The sequence below is a fragment of the Chaetodon trifascialis genome, chromosome 5, assembly GCF_039877785.1.
Source record: "Chaetodon trifascialis isolate fChaTrf1 chromosome 5, fChaTrf1.hap1, whole genome shotgun sequence".
In the NCBI taxonomy this organism is placed as follows: Eukaryota; Metazoa; Chordata; class Actinopteri; order Chaetodontiformes; family Chaetodontidae; genus Chaetodon; species Chaetodon trifascialis.
In genome coordinates this window covers 21,874,282-21,896,269 of record NC_092060.1, presented here as the reverse complement: position 1 = coordinate 21,896,269, position 21,988 = coordinate 21,874,282, and the positions used below count along the sequence as shown (strand labels likewise).

Sequence of the window (21,988 nt, the reverse complement as noted above, 5' to 3'; positions counted from 1 at the left end):
AAATATTGCAATACAGTGCACACTACATTATAAATATGCTGTAACTCAGTGTGCTGTAGCTGCAATAATGAATGTACAGTAATTAATATAATAGCACTGCTAATGTGCTGTGAGTAATATTTGTATTATGTTGTGTTTCAAAATAATGTAACATAACAGACTTGTCACTCACGTTTCTGTCAATACAACATTAAATTATGTATGATATTTTCCTCCCTAATATTAATTGCATCTTGATTTATTGAAACGGTGGAGTCTGTGATCATTGCTGCAGCAGGCTTTTGTAGATTAACAGTTATATATTTTAACCTTATGGTTTTGCTCTTGGAGGGGGGGGAGCTCTAATCAGTCACCAAATCCTTCATCATGATAACAGTACTGTAACAGGGAGGCTTTAAGGAAAATGCAAATTAAAAGAGGAAATAGAGCAAAAGTAAAAAGGATTTACCCCTTCATGTGCGTGCAATTATCGCAATATTGATGGAGAATTGCAATCATGATTGTTTGCGCATAGTGTTGATTTATGTCCTCTGAGTAAAATTAATGACATTGTCTGCCAACAACATTGCCTGTTTTCTGCAGTGATGTAACAATGCCGTCCTTCGACTACTGTGTATAATTATTTATGAAGTAACATAAGTAATGCATTGAATCATTGACACAGATAAGTAACTTGATTATTTTTCTGCTAACGAAGCACAATGCAGAAAACCAAAACCAGCTGATAAACCGTAGCATAATGTTTACAGTTAATGCTGTGCCACGGGGTTTCCTCCACCTCCTTTGTTTATGCTGTCCATTAAATTACCTCATTTGCCACTTTCTCCTGCCTGCTGTTTTTTTTTTTTTTTTTACATCACATGATTCGAGGTAATCGGAAAGAACAATGTGACTGCTTTGTCACAGCGACAATATTACTTTCACTCCTGCAACTGGAGCTGCTTTGATTCCCGCTGAAAGGGGAACACATAGAGTTGTGTTTATCCTTTTGTCTCATTCCTCTGCTGTACTCTAGTCTGCCTCCCACTTCATCTCCTGTTCACTTTCAGGTGCCACCAACAGCTTAATGGAAAAAAAACAAAGGAAGATATTGACTGGGGGAGCGGGTTCAGTGTCATTTTAAAAAGGAGATGGGGTATTTTAAATAGCTCTAATTTATACGAAATGTTCCTAAAGAGAAATTAGATTTGTCATTTTCTTGCTATCATCCCTGCTGATCAATAACCAGTTTTACCCTGATCTGATGAAGACGCCCTTCGGCAGACATTAAGTGGTCATGTGTCGAGACCCCTCAAGGTCGTCCTCTCTTTATGCACTGTGTTGCATATGCAAAGAGGCTGTGAGGAGGTCTCAGGAGAAGATAACAAGCGAGGGAAAGATTACTTCTTTTAGGCTCTTGAAGGATTTAACATCTGTAATCTCTAAAGCTTGAAAGAGTTTTTATATACGATTGAAGTGCTGATATTATCATGGCCACACACTCCTCAGACCAACAGACTTAATTTATCTGTAGACAAATAGCGTATAGAAGAAAATGGGATCTGTAACCGGACACAGGAAGAATGCATTTAATGAAAGGTTGGGTTGTTGTTTGAATTTAAAGAGTGAGCAAGCGAGATGGCTCGAAGCGATTCACCTTCAATTACTGATTATACATCTACTGTGTGAAACAAAAACACCAAAAGATGCGTTATTTAACAGAACTGCGCAAAAAATCAAAACAAATGCGGGTTGGAAATTAATGCAATACAGTAAGAAATAACTGTGTATGCGACGGTGTGTGTTGCTGATTTCATTTATCTAGTCACAGAGAATTCGCACCATTTATGCTACACGCTGAGACAAACTGTCACAGTATTTTTGTACAAAGAAAAGAAGAACTTCATGTGTTACATCAGCCGAATTTACAAGAGGAGCCTGATAATTAAGAATTTGTCATAGACAGCATTTTACAAAGTTTATTAAGTTTCTCCTAACTCAGCAATACACAAAACTCTGAGATTTCTTAAAGGAGTCTGGGGGCTGATTTGCCGCCATCTCAAATTCACAGGTTTTGTTCCGGAGGAGAGAGATCGCAGTAAAGAGACATGATGTGAACACAAAGGCAAGATCGGATTGAGTATTATCTGGATAATTTATTATACATTTTAATACCAGGTGTTTCATTATGGCGTCAATTTCTGCCTAATAATTCAACCGAACGACCTCCTCCTCTCCCACGCTTTAACGTTCATGTAGAAAACATCCTTTTTAGGTGGTCCACCACCACATTTAGCTACAGTATGTTAAATCCATCACTATATATTATCACATTTTACCCAGCTGACCACCCTGAAGCATGACGCATATTTCTCCTGTCTCTGTTTCTGCATCTCCTCTGTGAGTCTGTTTGTCTTTCTCATCTGCCTTTCTGCACACCCGTCAACATACACTTACTTGGTTAAGGTGATGAATGCATTTACGAACGACCTTCTCCTCTGGTTTTATGTAGCATTTGTCTTTGTTTTCACAAGTGTTTAGATTATTTAAAACTTGATTTTTATTCTACGTTGGCAGCAGTGTTCAAAATAAATCTCAATTTCCTTTGTAACCTTTGGCGGCATTGCAAGAGCACTGGATGAAAGATTGGTATTATTTGTCTATAAATCAAAATGAAAATTGCCCCCTTCTACAAATGACTGCATATAAAGTTGACATCTTCACATTATAGCGGTTGATTTGGTGTCGTGAGCCACACAGTATTTTTCCGTGGCAGTTTATTTGAAGGAAACAGGGCAAAGCTTAATGAAATACTTTTTGTCTGTCTTACGTTCATGGGAGTGAGTAATGCAGCAGGGCCAGTATTACACAGCTCCTATCAATAACTGAAGGATGTTGACCACAGAGGGGTTTTTTTTCTGCTGTCTGTTATTCACACAAGTTAACTTCTTATCTTTCAAATGGGTTTTGTCTTTCTTGTACTCTTTGGTGTCCCCCATGCATCACTCAGCCGCAGTTATTTCTTTTGCTTGACAAGAACGCAGCCAACTAAAGTATACAGCAGACAACTTAAAGAAGTGACATGTTTTTTCTGGCATGAGGAGTTACCTGGAACGAAATTGTGTGCATGTGCTGGCTTAGGAACCTGGAGACAGAGATATATTTTCTGTGTCATTGAAAGATACTGGAAGGCCTTGCTGACAGCAGTCATTAGAATAATTTTACATGTTTCAGAAATCCTCTCTGTCTGGAAAGACGGAGTATACAACCCCCTCTATCCCCTCTGTTTCTCTTCTGATCCTCTTGAAATGTGTATTCAGAAGATACCAGTGTTGCCATGTTTTGTACCCTGAAAATAGCAGCATTATTTTTGTGGTAATTTTACTAATGATATCCCAAAAGAATCCGTGCTAGATTCTGTAGACACCAGATTATTAGAGCGAGACGGGATAGTCGTTTTAACATACTGTGTGTTTATCTCTAAAAAGCATAAACACACCATACCATCAAAACATATGCAGTATATGTTAAGTTTTCTGTGAAGACCAGAACATAATATACACTTCAGCTGCCATATTTATGTTTGCCAGTGTGTCACAACGATGAGTAATTCCCATGTAAACAGTAGTCTGTAGTGTAGTCCCATGGCTTCACTCTGATCCTCTAAATGGCTCCCCTGAAAGACCGTCGCAGTTAGCTTGAGCCACTGTTTCTTGGCTACCATGGTTACTATGATCTGTGTTACAGCCAAATTATTACTCAGTACGATCACTCATGCCACAAGCAACTATGAAAAGCCACAATCAATGACGGAGACCTTCCCATGGCTCGTCGCATGCTCGCGAATGTAATTGTTTCTTTTCTTGCATCCATCTGTCCACCTACCATGCTGTTCATTTTCCATTTTCACCATTAGTGAGGCTGAGATCATAGTGACAAGAGCATGTGTATCTCTGAGGCCCCATCAGTGGAGAAACAGGCTATGTGATAGTGTGGTTTTCTCACTGTCACTCCCAGGAGTCGTTCTGTGAGAATTGAAGGCGAGGGATTGTGAAGCTCCCAGTGACTGCAACTTTCCATCCAGTCAGCTAGCTACAGAGTTTAATAATTACAGTGACCTCACCAGTTACTCCTTTTGTATTGCTTCTGGACTACTCACACCAGGTAGTGTGTGTGCATCAATATATGTGTCTATTTGTGTGTGCTTTCCAGTGGGAGTGCATGTTAGATACCTTTGTATTTGGGTTGAAGGTTGTTTCAGTGTGCTGGGAGTCCATGTGATCCACAACCTTGCCATCCAATCTTACTGTCAGAAAATGAGAAAAAAGGGGCAAATCCAAGTATGGAATTGATGTAAAGCAAGACAAGGTTGACCCATGTGTCACTGAGGCCACATTTCTTGACAGCTTGTCCATTACTCACTACTCCTCACTACTTCAGCACTTCAATTACAGCCTGTAGATGGAGTAACCTTGCAGATTTGAAGGTATTGTGGGTTAAATGATGGAAGTTGTTGAACAGAGCCGTCTTTATCTGTGCCTGTTTTGATTACTAGTCAACGTTTGATGCGAATCAAAGTGACTGGCTGCAAAACAGGATGGACCAGTTGCTGTGTGTGCACGATGTAAACTTCTATCTGGGGATGACTGGCCAACGGTTGGACATTCATCATTTTTTCATTCACTCATATGTCACTTGCAGTTGCATAAGTGACTTCAAGTACAAGTCAAAATAAGATCACTCAAAACTAATCAGCAGACCACATCATTCATGCAGCAGAGCATGTTTATTGTTTTGTTTGTTTGTACTTCCGCAAAGGTGGTTTTAAGTATAATTGCCTCCGTCCACCCAGTTGCTTGTCTCTGTTTAAGCAGCATGTTGAAACTCAAGGCTGGACTCATGAAAGTTGTTGTTCAATCTCAAGAGGAAGAATTTACTGTTGCTGCATCCTGCAACTTTTCCCATTGTACAGGCCTAACCTTTAATTTTCAAATGAATGTAGCTCCGTAACTACCTTATTTCACCTCAATGGGTCTGTTGTTGTCTATATAAATGTTGTCTATTTCAATATATTTGTGGTTCTCTTTTCATATTTCACCTGGCCATCACCATCAAAGCTAAACTCTGGTTACACTTATATAAGTACTCATCTTCCCAATGCAGTACAATACTGGCTTTGAACATAAGAGTTAACAAAATAATTTATTAGGCTTCCTTGTTTTCATCATGTTTCTGTCCTTTGTTTAAATTTTATTTATTTTTTTTTGCCTCAAAGGTCAAGGGCTTTAGTTGCAAAAGAATATCAAAAGCCATTTTAATTAAAAATTATTTGCATATCAGAGAAAACTTTTGCTATATGCTGTCAATATTGCAGTGAACTGACAAAGCTGGTGAAATTTAATGAAATGTATGGCTGGAATTCAGTATTCATAGTATAAAACGTTATCTTTAAAGAGGTCAAAGAACATTTTTGAGTGATTGACTTTCTGTATAGAAATTTTAATTTAATGTTTTTTCTTTTTTTTCTGAAGTGTGTGTGTGTGTGTGTGTGTGTGTGTGTGTGTGTGTGTGTGTGTGTGTGTGTGTGTGTGCAAGAGGTTGCATGTGTGTGTCAATAAGACTAAACCCTTAACAGCAACCTAAACATGGCACTGCATCCATGCTCCTGTCCCATCTGATCCCTTAAGACACTGCTTTCTGTTTGAAGTCTCCACTTGAAAGGGCTGATCTGAATACTGTGGATTCCACAGCAACTCTGCAAACAGTGATTACGGACTGATTAATGAGCCACAGGCACACTGTACACATGCTTGCTTTCTAGGCCACACACAAATGGATTATGCAGGAGTCAGTATGTCACAACATACAGTCTAAATCAGTTCCTTTTTATTTAAACTTCTGCAAAGTTTAAAGGGATCTGTGTCGTTTGCGTCATGTCTCATTACTGGAAACCTGTTAGTGAGCTCAGTATGAGTCTTAATTGTGGTTGCTAATCAATTTATCATGTGTTTTTTCGTTTCATTGTTTTTCTCCACAGTGTCTGCTGAGATCTTAAAAAGCAGCCTGACCACGATGGAACGTCACATTCAGAGGCTGGAGAACGACATCGAGAACTTCCCCAAAACGGATGACCCGCAAGATAAGTTTGTGGAAAAGATGTCGATATCCTTTTTGTTTTGCCCGTTTTCACACCGCGCTTTGTTTTATGCTTAAATTTGCTCTTCAAAAGCATATGTATTTTGGCATGAGGACGTTAGATGTGCCATTTTGTCGACGGCGGCGCGTGCTGTTTGTGCTCTGCCTGGCAGTGGTAAGCAGTTTAAGTCACTTGGTGTGATAGGTGGCACCCAAGGGAACTCGGGGAATGGATCTGGCTGCCTTGCTGTGAGATGTTGATCCGATCTCCCTCTTCTCTCCTCCCTGTGTCCCAAGAGTGAAATCATGCCTGTGGCTATTTTTACTGCGCTCTGCCACCGCTGCCTGTCCCCTTGGGGACTCTAATAGGGGCTCTAGCCCCTCACACCAACTTATCGCCTGTCCCTGATTTCATCTCCTGACCGGCCACGAGCCTCTCCTCACAACCATCCGAGCACTATTTTCCCTCACGACACCTCTCCTGTTTCGATAACAGAGTGTTTCACTTAAACCCAAGCATCTCTGCTCCCAAATTGAATTAGCCATGTCGCTGCACTTTCTTGAATGCCCTTTCTGAGAGGAAAGGTCCTCACTGTATAGGTTTGATCAATGGTGGAAATCACTCAATACCTGGAGGCTACGTGCCTTTCATGGAAGAAAAAAAACAAAAAACCAACAGTCAGCAGGGTCGCCTTTGTTTGTTTCCAGCATTATTAGAAAAGAAAGAATTACTCAAGAGTAATTGAGCAAGTGAGTAGGTGTTTCCATATGGTAGGTGCTCACATGTACGACAGCATTTAACCTGATTTTTGCTTCTTTTTGCCTGAAATTTATTAAGGCTGACTGTGCACATTGGGTGGTATAAAAGTAATAGCCTCCTAACACATTAACAATCTGCTCCCAGTCAAAGAAGGGCACTTAAATTTGTGTAATTAAAAAAACTGAAGCTGAGACCTCCCTGGCGGCAGCGGCTCGGAGGCAGAGCAGGCAGGCAAGAAAGCTACTCTGCCCCCTGATGTCAGTATTGATTCCCGGGCTCCTTCGGGAACTCAAGGCTTGAGTGAGAGGAAATGGAGAAGTGTAGATATACTGCAGCATGGCTCTCCCTCACTGTCTGGAGTTCCTCCCCAGAGCGTGGCAGAGAGAAGCTGGCTGGCCATGACCTGAAACGCCACGCTTCCTCCTCTGTCCCCCCTCTCCCTATCCCACCTGATCAAGTTTTGGTGCCAGGAAGGAGGTGCAGTAGCATTTAATAGGATCTATTTTTGTTCCCCCTTTATTTAAAGTAGCCACTGGTAGAAAAGCTCTGACAAGCATACTGTTTCACCGCAGTCCTAATATGTGGTAGTTAGTTTTGTCCCATTTAGTAGAACACACACTTGTTTTCCCCTTCCAAGTTGTTTTTGTCCTGATGTTCATAGTACATAATAATAGGACACTAGAAGTATGAAATAACATTTTTCTCAGTGCCTTTGGAGTAGCTGTGGGTCTGTGCGCTACAGTCGCACATTAGTGTACGTGCGTGTATCCGTGTGTGTGTGTGTGTGTGTGTGTGTGTGTGTGTGTGTGTGTGTGTGTGTCTCAGTTTAACCCACTTCTCTGAAAGCTGTCACCCAGGACAATATTCTCTTCCACTTTAAACCTCCTAAGATATTAGATGTTGGGCTGTTTCCATGCGAGAGATAGAAAGCACAGGCTGTGCTTGATTTGCTGAGGTTTTTAGTAGCTTTAGTAGCTTAGGTAACACTCTAATCTGTGTTGCACAGCTAAGTGTTGGAACAATGACAGTGTGAAATACAGTGCTATATTCCGGGGTTGACATTTCCTTTGGTACACATAAGATAGCAGAGTCAAGGCAAACATACCTTTTTAAACTTTTCCCTGGGATTAAAAAAAAAAGGATGTTGGTTCCTTGAAGCGTGACAGATGGAAGAACAACAACAGCTAAAAGTCATGCATTTGATGCTTGAGCAACCCTGAAAAAGTTAAGTGAAGCTCTGTTGTCTTGACTGTTGGGCACTGTGATGAATGAGTCAGTCTGCGTTTGTGTGTGCGCGTGCGTCTGCTTGTGTGTGTGTTGCAGAAAGAGGGAGAGAGAGTAATTTACAGTGCACGTGTAGGTGAGCACATGTGCCTCACTGTGACTCTTGTCAGCTTTTTTGCTGAGATTAATTTCAGGAGGCCATGGTCACTGCGAGGTATTTCAGATGTAATATGTGCCCCACAGCAGCACAGTTTTAATTAAACATTCAACCATAAATTATGTTTTGTGTTATTTTTTTTTCCAGCGCGCATGATTAGTGCTCCTAATTTGTTTAAGCTTCAGAAATTTCAGGTTTTAGCCAATTAGTCCGACCCAAGAAAGTCTGATACGTTTCTGGCACACGTCATGTGATGTGTTTACCTTTCAGAGGAAATCATTCCAGGAAATAATGTGAGAAGAAATTCATGCCAACAGATCTGTAACAGAAGAAATACAGAAAGAAAAAGAAAGAAAGAAAGAAAGTAGAGCTTAGTGGAAGCACTTCATTTGGCTTTATTGATACATTTTTCTCTCTCCATTACTGTAATGTATGCAAATGACTGAATGGGGTGTTTGTTCAGCAGTTTAGTGATCTCTATCTGTCAGAAGTAATGGGAGCCCACAAAGGCTGTAGAGTTGAGGCACAAGCCCCCAGAGAGCCCTATTTCACCAGAGAGGCTGTGGCTATCACATGCACACTCACACTCACTCTCTCTCGCTCACACACACACACACGCACATTTCCAGTTCCTGCTGGATATGATAGAGTAGAGCTGGGGGCTTACAGCGGCACTCTGCATACTGGAATATTAATGGTCGTGAGGTGGCTCGATGGGGATGATGAGAGACCGGACTGAACCTTGATGGGTGCTTGGACATGTCCAATACATCTCCATCCCCCCGCTGGACTCAAAGCCCTAACCCAGCCCACTGATATTTAGCTTAACCTTTTATTTCCCAGAAGACCAGAGTCAGAGCACATCATTCTCTCTCATCTTCACACACTGAGTGACAAGGAGCTGTCTTCTGGGGCCAGTTTCATTAAGATGTATTTCACCGGGTTAGCAAATTCAACCTTGAACATCTTCATTTTTTCACTCAGAATACTGTAATTCAAGATGGTTATAAAATAATACTTAGCCTTAAGGTTAGCCACCCTATGCCTTCAAGCTAACACCACAGCTTCTCACCTGCTGACACAGAGAGGAAACCATGGCGATTAGCAGATGCTGGCGGGGTTGATGTGGCTTTATTTGTAGTGGATCTATTGTTGAAGGTTGATTTTTTTTTATTATTTTACAATTTCTTTACACCCCTTACCATGTTTTTAAAAATCTTTTTCAACACATTTGATTCATTTCTTTGCCTGTATGTGTGTGTGTGTTTGTTTGTGTGTTATTGTTGGAGAGGCAGTTTGTTCCCCAGTAAAATGTCCTTGCAGCTCTCGAATTCTTCCACAAGGCTGAGTGAATGAAGCTCAGTGGCTTGAAGTCAGTGCTCATGAACATGTTTTTGGTTTGAAAATAGTCTTAATTTACCCAAAGCTCCTGGCAATTTTGTCCTTCTTGAGATACTCAAGGCCTGGGCTCTATTGTCCATCTTTATGAGCTTAGATATCTGTCTAAAGTCTATTTGTTAGATCTAAGCCACAGTCTGGCTTTGAGAAAGCAGCCTCTGACCTAAGAGAAGCATTGCACTTAATTACCTGAGATAATTCACATTTCTAGTATATCTATCATATGTTCCTTGACAATTTCCAGCAAACACGAAGAAGCAGCCGCTCGAGCCACAGCACAGATCCGGAGTAGTTATTGATACCTGTTGGCGAGTACGAAGCCTCAAGTCTTGGGATCCTACAAAGCCCACACAGCTAACAGTGCCTGTTTCTCACACCAACTTAGTCCGCCCACACGGGGTCAGCCCAGACACACACTTTCTCCCGGCACCGGGGCTAGCCTGTAATACCACCTTTGTGGCTTAAAAATCGACTGATGCATTTATTCAGGCACCACCTTTTTGTTGTTCTCTGAGACTTCAGCCTGATTTAGTTCACACTTCAAAGGAAGAGGTTCGCTACAATGTGTGTATGGATGGCCTTTGTCAAACTGCAACAGTTGGAGATTCTGCTGGCTTCAGGCTAGGTTTGTGTACAGGTGTACACAGAGTTCTCTTGTATCGGCACCAGGCACTTAAGGTTAAATAAATGGTTGTTAGTGAAACAATTGTTCTATTTAGCAGGCTGCCGAGTTTAAACTGCACAAAACATCCCCTGTTAAAAGCTGCTTCGTCTGGAGAGGCGCAGTGCTGTTTGGAGAAGCTATCCCACTTTATTACACCTGTACGTGTTTGAATGAGAAGTAAGTCAGATTATTTACAGAATCATTGTGTTTATTTCTGCATATTTGTATATAAGAAAACTGGGTTAAGAGATGCTGGTGGCACTTTCAGCAGCCCCTTATAATTTTTAAAGCAGAAATACACAAACACACTTGCTCACACACATACACATAGTGTAAGCTCGCTCTCTTAATCACCACCTTCCTGCAACACCCTCTCCCCCGCCCCCTCACAACCCCAACCAGAGTATTTTCCTCCACTAATGAAATTCACTGTAAACTGTGTGGCCAATTAACTGAAGCACAGATAAATCGTGGAGCCTTTTAATTATCCAAAATTCACTGGAAACCGGTGTAAATAAGTAGAGGTGCTTAAACCAGACCCTGCCAGAGCTGTGTTTCTCAGTGAATGTCCAGATTCAGATAAAGTGGCAGAAAATTGCAATCACTAGAACAAATACTCATCTTTCATGTTGCATTTTGCATGTCAGAGGAGATATTAAGATTTTAATTAACAGATTTTAATAGGTGCGTGTCTGAAGGAAAGAAAAGTTTGCTGAAATTGTAATTCCAATTATGATTTCTGCAAAGAAAAAACACAAAATCTAACACTGAATGAAAAAAGGTTGTGCTGATTTTGTTCTGTCTTACCAAGGATTTCACTTTTCACTTTTTTTTTTAATTCGTTGCTCTCTCATTACCTTTGATGACAAATAGAAAATGCACCACATTTATATTAAGTTTTTAATTACCTTAAGTAAGGCATGAAGTGCCGTTGTTGCAGAGTGGGTCAATTAAATCTTTCAAAAGTAGAAACGCAATGACTAACATTTGTATTTACAGCTTTTGAATCTGTGGCGTAACCCATTGTACCTGCAATACATCTTGTCATACTATTACACAGTACTACTCTCATACTGCTCTGCCAAGATTCACACAGTACAACACTCTCCCTGTTCCACAGCACCATGCAGTCCAACTTTTAATTTTGTGTCTGATTATTTTCTTAAATAATCCATTAATTGTTAAATTGTAATTGTTTAAGCTGATGTCACAACACGTTCAGTTCACTCTAATGTTAGACTACAAGCAGTTTATTGTTCATTAGCCTACATTTGTTTCTCTTGGGGGTTAGGGTTGTTAAGGGTTGGGGTTACGTTGTTAAGATTGCGGCTCACGTACAAGAACATGCTTTCTTGCTATCGATAAGCACTAATTAGGAGGTTAGAGGAGGATTAGCATCTGTCTGGTCAGTTGCTGAACTGTGTTTCAGCACACTGTGTGCAATAAAGTTTAATCAAATCAAATTGAATCTAAGTAAGACAAGAAAAGATAAGCGAATCCTCATATTCAAGTCAATTTGTTTAATTAACATTTTAATTAACGTGCTTATTGATTATTAAATGAGTGGCCAATCAAGTTATGTACAACTAATTTACACTCCACCCTTCATTGTGTAAAATATTTACCATACAAATACCAGTCAGTAATATTCAAGAAATGTCTTGTGTTGCCGTTTCAGCACATTCGTCCTGTACATTTGACATATTGGAGCTGCAGTTGTACCCATTGGCTGCTACAGCTCTGCTTCTCAGAGCAAAACTTAAACCACATGAGACACATCAGTCATATATTAAACCCTGTTGAAGCACAAAAAAGAGATAGATTTCACAGAATACACATGCACTGCTTTCTGTCAACAAAAGATATCGTGTCGCCGTCGCCTTGTCTGTGTCCCCTGCCAGACAGAAGACCCTCTCTGGGCCCTCTGGTCATATGAGTGAATTCCCTAGAAGTTCCCCAATCAGTATCTTGTTAGGCTGTGACACTCGGCCTGATGTGGCAGCTCCATTAACCAGCAGAGCAAGCTGGCTGACAGGCTGCATGGACTGCAGCTCCCAGGAGTATGTGGAGGGGGGTGGCGCTGGAGCACAGGGGGGTGCACCCATGATGTAAACTGGATGTACCCCTTTGCTCCTGAGTGAACCACTGTCATATTCCACTGATAAAGCCTCCATGCCCTGCCAGTCTTAAAGAGTGTCCTTTGGGATCTGTTGCATCCTGTTGGGATTCAGGGCTGCTTCCTGCAATATAAAATGATTCATTACACACCCACTGTACACATTCCTACGCATGTGTAAGCTTGATATACAGTATACAGAATTAAGTACTAATATTCTTGACATATACTTTATTTGAATAAGGATAATTTCCAATGTATGTAACAGGCTGTAGGGTTCCAAGTAGAAATTATTTGTTCAGCTAATCTGCTTTATCTCCATGTTTCCATGTGTTGCTCAGCTGCTGTACAGCTTTGCCCCTATTGGCCAAAGTCTCTGCTGATTATTTCTGCTCTACAGAAAGTCGGGCTAAGGACCCAGTGGCAGCAGCACCAATCTGCACCTCATTACTTCCCCAAAAGGCCTGAGCTTAGTGCAGGGTAATAGACAGAGGCCCAGCCGCCCTCATTTGTCATGGGCTCCTGGGTTTGATGCAAAGCCCCCCTTGAGCACTTGTTGCTGAGCTCTAATCCTGCAGTAGACACCAGCCACGCTTCTCTGCTTAGCCATCCCCACTCTCCACCGTCATGGCTCATGATTTCACTTTCATTTGATGTTTTAATGAAATCCCTGAGACTCAGTTGAATGGCAGGCCCATTGTTGGCAAATTATTCTATCAAATGCAAGTAGAAGGGAAACGTGACTGGAGTTATTTGTCTAGTAAATATGAGCCACTGAGGGTTCACGGTGTTTTGCAGCAGGTGAATCCACAATGGAAGGAGTAAAACGACACAGGTTGACTCACAGGAAAACGCTGAGAAAATGGCTCATAGAATGCTGTTTTCATGCTCTTGCTAGCCCTCTGCATTATCCATCCGTGCAATTTGTGCAATAACAAACAATCATGCTACTACAGCTGCTATGGCAGAAGTTAGTTGTAAAATGAGTTGGGTGAAATGTACTCAATGCAAGTAGATAGTGTACGGAGCAGACATTTAGTATACAATGGCTGACATTTATTCCTGTGCAGACTAGTATATTACCTAGTAGCACCCTTTGTTGTGCCTTATTGCAAATAAGTGCTGTGGGGCAGCGCCCGAAAGGCTGGGGAAAGGTCCTTGATGAAAAGGCCCGAGTATCATTAGCTGAAGTTGCTGTGTGTGCCAGTTGAAAGCCTCTCTAAAATGTAAATCAAACTAATGCCCAAACACTTCCTCTCCTTTCCCCGCAGTAATGTTATTCCTTTCTTGCTGATGCTGTCGAGGGAATACGCTGTTGTTCTGCTGTTTGCTACCGGCCACGCCGTTGATTTCTAACTTTGCTCTGTGGTGGCCATCCTTCCTGTCCCCTGACAGGACCCAGGGATCACAGTGTCTGCACGGCTACAGGCTATCTCTCCTGCAGTCTGCTCATATACAGTATGTGGCCCCACAAGTGATTAGTCGAACTTATTGACTGCAATTGCACGCTTTGGAGCAATTAGGTGCTTCATTATGCAAATAAAGTGCACTAATTGCCTCACGTTCGCTAATTGATTATAAGATACGGTATATGGCCGACATTAGGGTTGATTCCCTCAAAAAAGATTTGGCCTTCAACAGTTTAAGCTGTGCACTTTGTGAATAAATTAATGATGGCAAATAACACAGTGCGCCTTTTAGCCGGTACGTCACTGTGCGCTCAGTTCTGCAAATTTGAGGCACAATAGAAAAGTCGGAGGAGAAAGAGATCTCTAATTAAAACGAATCTGTGACAGTCAGAAACACTAACAGTTACAAACGGCAATCTGATGGTAGTCAACAGGGGATTCTCCATTAATTGGCAAAATGAGGCTCATCAATCACACAGAGGGGGAATGCTGCACAGACAGTATCCTGTCAGAGTCACCCACTGTGGGGGGAGCAGCATGACGTGTGTCTCAGGGACAGAGTCATGTAGAGAAGGAACAGTTTCTACTCTCTCTCTCCCTCTCTCTCTCTGTCTCCCTCTCCCCTGACTCTATTTCTCACCACATGTGGCTCTCAGTAGACATCTCTCCAACTCATTCTGACAGGCTTTGTTTTTCCTTGTCGCATTTCAAATGGGGATTGGCTGGCATTCTCTGCCAGTCAAGGCCGAGACAGAATTGTCAAAACACACTGTTGAATTTCAGCTTTCAGAGGATATTCTTTGCTGATGACATGTGCTGAGAGGCTTGCAGTCCATACTCCTGCTCCTCATTCAAGCACTCACAAAAATACTGGTACTGCTGATCTTCTATTCAGGAGACCTTGATCATTTTATTGGATTTAAAATAACTCTTCTCCCCCCCCCCCAAATACTGACAACCATCTTTGAAGTCTTTATTGGGCAGGAGCGTTTTACTATTTCTCAGTTATCAATCAGTCAGAATGGGTATAGTGGTATAGGAGCCATGTATGAACTTTGTATGAACCTAACAAGAGTAGTAATATTCTTGTTTTTCATGGTGAACATTGTATTCCAGTGACTGAGCAAGCCAAACAAATGCGGGGGCCACATAACACACCCCCTCAGCCTACAGGTCAATAAATATACCCAGGCAATACTCGACTGTTTTGTCAATTGAACCAATCAATGTGCTGTTACTAGTCTCCATGTAACTCGTTAGGTTTAGGCCAATCCCAGGCAAAGACTTGAAATAGTTATCGTTTTCTATATTGCTTCTCTGCTTCATCGTATATCTATCTGGCACAGATACCTGATATGTCCACACACTCCCACAATTGCATGTGTTGTATGTTGATAATTAGCGCTTGCAGGTGCATCAAACCCATCATATGTCAGACACGTCATGGCTAATAGGGTATTCGCAACTATCTTTACAGCCGTCACCTGCAGGACTAATATACTGTAAGTCAAAACAACAGTCATGTCTGTGTGGGTTTTTATTGACAATTAACCTCCAATTAGTGCATGGATAGATAGCGTGACCCCTAGAAGTGTTAGTGGTTGTGTTGACGATGGCCTCTCCATGAACATGATTACATGAGATGAGCCAGTTTGCCGTGAAGAGGGATCTCTGACTGGCGCACCAAGGCTAACGGTAACAGACGGAGAGAGGCATTTAACACGTTGCTGTTAGCTGCACACACGTTTCAGAGCCATTTTTTCCTACCGTTCTGTTTTGTCTCTCTTTTTCTCACTGTCTCTCTCACACACACATGCAGTCTGTGTATTGTCAGTGGGTGTAGGCCCTGTCATTTAATAGCAACAGATGTGTGTGAGACACATCTGCACCTGAACCAGCAGCTGACCTTGAATTGACTTTCTGTGATGAAGACTTATGGTTGATCCCTGGGCTTTTTGCCTCGATGCCTTGCAGCTTCCCATCCTAACTTAAGAACATGGGTGGGAACCATGCAGACCATATATCTCTTTCTCTGTTGCTCTCCTTTCTTTATTATTTTTCTCTGTGCCATGACTTTCAAGGGTACTCGTGCAGGTAAGAACAAACAATTGTTTGAAAAATTTAAGAACTTTGCCTTGAGTTTTTGCAATTTTTTTTTTTTTTTTTTTTTGTGCTCACAATTTTTACTTTTTGATAATAAGTATATAGTAAGTGGAACTTTAACTTTTTATCCAAAATCTTTGCACATTGGAGCGCTCTTAAAAATCAATGTGAATGTTATGCTTTCATAAAGGCTGTCTGTATGAAAGCATATATTTTGAAAAACAGAAATTTATCTTGCAACAATATTGACTCCCCTCTCCTCAAACGGGCAGCCTTGTCATCAGCTTGTTATTCCATCTTGCAAGAGAACAGTATATTTCTCTCCTTTTTATAAATAGAAGTACACTTTTTCTCTTTTCTGAGACAATCACATGACTTTAATTCCATAACATAGCATAAAAAAAACCATACCCCCACAGATAGAAATAATTTGCTTTCTCATATACCATGAAGGTCGTGGCTAATTAACTTCATTTTCTAATTCAATGCAGTGTTGTGAAAGTTAAATTCCTGTTCATTTTCTGTATACACTGTGGTAGGTGACTTCTAGTGGGAGCATATCTGAGGCTTGAATTGGAAGGTTGATTAATCAGTACAAAAGATCAGCAATACCATTATATAATAATCTATTTCTTTAATAATAAGCCAAAGGTACAAGCCTGTGTACGTAAGTAGGGAATTCTACTACAACCTTCAAGAAGCATTCTGATGGAAAACATCCACCCACTGCTCATAATATCCTGTTGTACTGTAAGCGCTGGAGCTAATGACTGCGCTTTACAGAAACCTTATAATACATTTTAAAGCAATTCATTTTCTGTTTAAATCAGTTCAATATTAGATGACTTCAGCAACTACGCTGTAGTGTTTTGTTCCCAATACCAACAACGAGGAAATGATCTGAATAAGATACAGCTCTGATTTGCACCTCTGGCTAGAATATTTTCCACGAGCTGTGCTGAGGCTGATGGGTACTGTAGCATTCAGAGCCAGCTCTCCAAACTGATGGAAACAACATGACTTCTCAGAAATAAAGTTGGATAATGTATAAAGGATGGCCAGAACATACACCTATAGCATTGTGTAAGAGACTTCTACTCTGCTACTGCGCTCCACATTGAGAAACACTGCGGCTTGTGTGTAATGAGATGTTAGAAATGTTAATTTACTGTGGGTGAAAAATGCTTTTGGAACCATCAGCCCCACCCACTTCACAACTCCACACCAGAACTGCTGCGCGATAATAAGATTGTTCTGTGAAAAGATGTGTTTTCCTATTTTTGTTTTTCAAAACACATACACACATCCCTCGTTACAAGCCCAGAGTGCAGGGATGCTTTAACGCACGATGCCAACTTAACTGCAGATTCAAGCACATTTCTGTCCAACCGTGTCCTGCTGTCACAGAGCAGGCGCAGGTGTGAAAACACACATCCAGAGGTGTAGGTAGGAGCAGGCGTGAACTGGAGGGACACATCGGTTGGGTGCTGCCGCAGCTTAACGGCGACAAGGTGTCGTTTCACGGTAACACTGTATGGTTGCCGTCACCGAAACGCCGTCCTACTGGAGATGTGCACGTTGTTTGTAAAAATATATTCGAATAAGATCTCCAGCACAGAGGAGCAGATCATGGCAGCGATCACTGTGATTGAAAAGCGCATTGTTTCTGGAGGTGATGTGGCAAAATAAAAAATAACATGAGCAATTTGAATGACTGACTGCAGTTTTTATGCGCTCTGTGGGCTGAATGTGCTCTTGGGGCGTGTTTGTGATGGATAGTACAGCAGGGGTTATGATGCCTCGGGCTTGTTTGATCCAGTGGTCATATTCTTAAACCTCTGTGAGCAAGGTCATGATGCTCCATCTGAAATATAATTCTATTTGCATGTGCTCCATTGCCCTACTCCTCCAGTCTGTATGTACAAATCTGATTTTTAAAGGCTGCTTAAAAAGAAATTTTCAGTATGATGTGACCCGCCGACTCTTTTCACACCATGTATCCCCTTAATGTCAGTGTTAATGACAGTTTTTAAAGTGTGACATGTAAATGTGCATGTTTTTTTTTCTGAAACATGTGGCTCACAAATTTTATTCAGGAGCAAACAGACATAGACTTCAGTAATCAGTAAAAGCAGTTTTGCTGTTATTACCAACTACACATTTTCGTTTTTCAAAGAGTGGCCATTAATGCACATATTCAGGAAGACTGCTGCTGTCTGCTTGTAAAAAAAAAAGCCTGTAATCACCCACTTGAACCGTTGAACTACCTGATCAACCCTCACCTTCACTCTGTAGCCTTTAGTATAATTATGTTTTTTTTTTCATTTTCTCTGCTGCCTGCGTAAACACTGTTTGGTCTTGATGCTCGCGATGCTACCAACTCATTTTTTTTTAGCCTTTGAGTCTTCATTTGAAATTACTGCTGTTATTCCATTCTTACGTTGCTTGGGTAAGTCTAAAACAGTGCAGTTCACATGCCAAAACCTAGACAGCAGCTCAGCATCCCACTCAGAAGGCAGTGCTCTTAAAAGCAGCCAATCTCAGTTTACATTTTTATGTCCGATAACAATATTGGATTGCACTATCCTCCACTTTTGTGTAAACCACAGAGACTTAGAGAGTACCTTAAAAATACAAATTACAAATGAATGAATACAAATGAAGCTTGTGCACTTTGGAAGATTCAGGTCAACCCCAGTTTAAGCCTCCCAGCAATATTAACATCATTAATAGTAATTACAGGACGGAGTGTTGCTTTTTGACAACAGAGCTGTCAGTACCTCCATAGTTTGGGTTGTTTGCTTTATTTACCAATATTGATCGATCTTGCTTTGAACTCAGCGGAGCTAGCTTATGGAGGAATAATGCACGTTGAAATGCAGCCATTAAAACTGCTTTTCAGGATGTAGCTCTGTAAACGTGCTGCGCTCAAAACTCAAGATTATGTTGTTGTTTTCATACAAACTTGTTTTTTTTAATTGCTCAAGATAAAAAGAAATATTTTAGGCACAGTGGCCGTGATGGTTTGAATACTTCAAAATCCTCCTTTTGATTCAAAGTTAACTGCAGATCTTGTGATCAGCCGCTGAACTGGCTCATGTTATACCTCACAGGTGTGGGCATATTTTTATTTATGTGTTTATAATAATTGCCATCAGGCATCTATATATTATGCAGGAGAGGCAGGAGAGGGGCTGTGCAGTGTTTTTGTATCAGTAGTTGCGCTATCAGAGAGCGACAGTTATTGTGTTTGTGTGTGTTTCAGGGAGTGCAGGAATGTGTATACATGAGATAGCTGCAAGGCATTACAGAACGATAGCCGTGAATGAGGCATTTTCCATTGAAGTGATTAAAATGATTGAGGACAGTGGCGAACTCATTCATCTCTGAGCAAGGTGATGAGGGACGTCCTGTATGTGCGAGCGTCTGGGAGAAAAGTGCCTCGCCGCACTCACGTATATGTGAGCGCGCGCGTGTGCTTATGTGTCACAGATGTAGAACAAGTTGTGAAATGGGACTGGCGTGGAGGCGGCCAGAGAGATGTGGAGCGATGCCCACAGGAGGGCCATGTCTTTTCACCGCACATCCGAACAGACAGCCAAATATTTATCATCACCCCACCGGAGTCTACATTTTAATTTGACCTTCATCAGAACAAAGTAGGAAAAAAAAAATCCTCATTGCCAACCTCAGCGCCTGTTGTGTTATTTTTTTGTCTGGTTTTGTTTATTCTAAAATGGTAACATAGAGAGCGGGGGGGTGGAGGGGTAGCAGCAGTCGAATGGGAGTTCCTTGAGGTTTCAGTGGATGTGATTAAGCTGGACTTTAATCAGTTTGTCTCCTCTGTTCAGCAGATTCTCTTTAATTACCTCAGTGAGGGGAGAGAGTGGGTGGTGCAGGTTGTCTTGCATGTGTGCCATGTTTTTTTTTTTTTTTTTAATCTTTGCAATAGATGATAGGTAGTTGGGGTAGTAGCTATTTTTGATGCTATTAACATCTGTTCTACCTCTACTTGACACCAAGGTTAAACCACACCCCGTACTTTAAGTGTAAGTAGAGCTAGCCTCAGTGGCCTTGTTGGCTACACATAACCACTCTCAAGCACATCAAGTGTATGTCTAAACCCACTTAGCATTGGCAGTCTTTTGAAAGTGTTGATTTGAGGTCTATGGGTTCATGTTTCCCTCCTCTTTCTCTCTCTCTCTCTCTCTCACTCTACCCTGCCTCTCCCATCAACTGCTCTAATCTCCTGAATGCCATCCACACTCACCGTTCATCCCCTGCCTTCAGGATTGGTTTCACACAGTGATCCCCTCACTGACCAGACAGACGACTCAACAATTAACCTCTGAGGCTGACCTGAAATATCTCAAACCTTCTCCCTTCAGCATCCTTATTGGCCTCTAATAGATTTCTAACAGGTAGAAAAAGGCGGATTGAATTTCACCCGTGCAACCCTTAGGCTCTGTGCAGGAATACTGTTCAGTTTGTTGTCTTTTTTTCTTTCTTTCTTTCTTCTTCCGCCTTTGCTAAATACCACAGTCGTGACTGTGGTACAGGATGTTGTCTGAGCTGAATGTGTAATGACAGGGCCAGGCCGGTGATACATAGTGTCAATGTGTTAATAATGGCATTAGCCGTTGTGGCGTTCTTCACAGAATTATTCTCCCGATTGCTTCTCCATTCCCGTCCCGTTAAAGCCCTCCATTTTGGTTATTGTGCTAATAGCCAAAAAGCACTCTGCTGGAGCCAGCTTGACTGAAACTGTATTCCCCACGAAGAAGATTAGTCCCAGTGTTATTTAATGTCACTTTAGCCATTATTGCAGGATTTACAGCCGATGCAGCGTCTGTTCTCTACCTTTCCGGTTATCGTCCCACACCGGGCTGTGGATGCGCCCTGCTGTGCTGTGGACGCAGGTTGGCAATCCGCCGATTCCCATCTCTCCATTCTTTTCGGTGAAGCTGAGTGACGCCCTAAGTGATCTTTCAGTGCACCACTTTGCGCACTGTATGTTTGCTCTTTTCATTGCTACGTCCTGAAAATGAATCTACCTGCTGCCAGGCGGAGGGGCTTAAATCAGAGTGTGTGTACATTTTGCTTTGCTTGCGTGAGCATGCCTGTGTGTGTCTGTGTGTGTATGTGTGTGTGGTCATTGTGTTGGTAGTTGAAGGGAGAGCATGTGCAGATCAGATTGTAACCAGTAAGGTAATGATTCATAAGACAGCCAGTAGGATTTATCCACTAATAGATCTCCTGGGAGATAACCTAATCCCCCAACAATATCTCCTTATCATATTACAAGTGAACTATGTACAGAATGGGCCTTTTCTATCCACAAATGAATACTAAGCCCTATACTTACCTTTAAGCTTATTAGATTTGATCTGAAACAGAGCAGTATCAAGTATTCTCCCTGATGCAAGGCTGATCAGAGATAATAATCCTATCTGAGATTAGTTTTAATTTCACAGTCTACCGATTGCCATGACTTTATAGAAAACAATATATGTTTTTTTTTTCTTTTCTTTTTTTCTGAAGCTGTGATATTTGAAAACAAAGTGAGTTCATTTACAATCAAGGAAGTGGATTCTGTCGGGGAGATGTACGACATACTGTAGGACAGTAAATACGCAGTGTAATCTGTTCATTGAGTGCTTTTGTCATCCGCAGAGATCACAAGAGGGAGCTTGTCAGTGGCAAATGAACGTTAGACTTCTTTTCAAGGTGCGGATTGGAGATTAGTCGTAATGCTCATCTCTATCTTTCTGTCCGCTTTCACAGAGATGATACGATTTGCAAAAGATGAGACCCCCCCTTCTCTCTCTCTCTCTCTCTCTCTCTCTCCCTCATCCATCTATTACTTCCTTGTCCTCACTCTCTCATGTTACCCATCTCCTTTCTTCTCTTTATCCCTTTCTCTCAGATTGACTAAGCTCCAAAGTGGGTTGCTAACTCTTTTCAGGATTCCAAGAGGAAGAGATTGTATGAGTGAGGAGATATTCTGAACAGAGCCCCAAATGGCTTTGTGTTGCCACACAGA

At 41.5% G+C, this 21,988-nt stretch overlaps 1 protein-coding gene across 8 annotated transcripts in view; it reads left to right on the top strand.

Moving 5' to 3' along the window:
- The window catches only part of diaph2 (diaphanous-related formin 2), a 377,012-nt gene that overhangs the window by 274,732 nt on the left and 80,292 nt on the right, over positions 1-21,988 (top strand). For all 8 annotated transcript variants that reach the window (XM_070962307.1, XM_070962304.1, XM_070962305.1 and 5 more), the window contains one exon: positions 6,017-6,141. In XM_070962307.1, the coding sequence (XP_070818408.1) occupies positions 6,017-6,141 (125 nt within the window). The remainder of the gene's footprint in view (positions 1-6,016; positions 6,142-21,988) is intronic.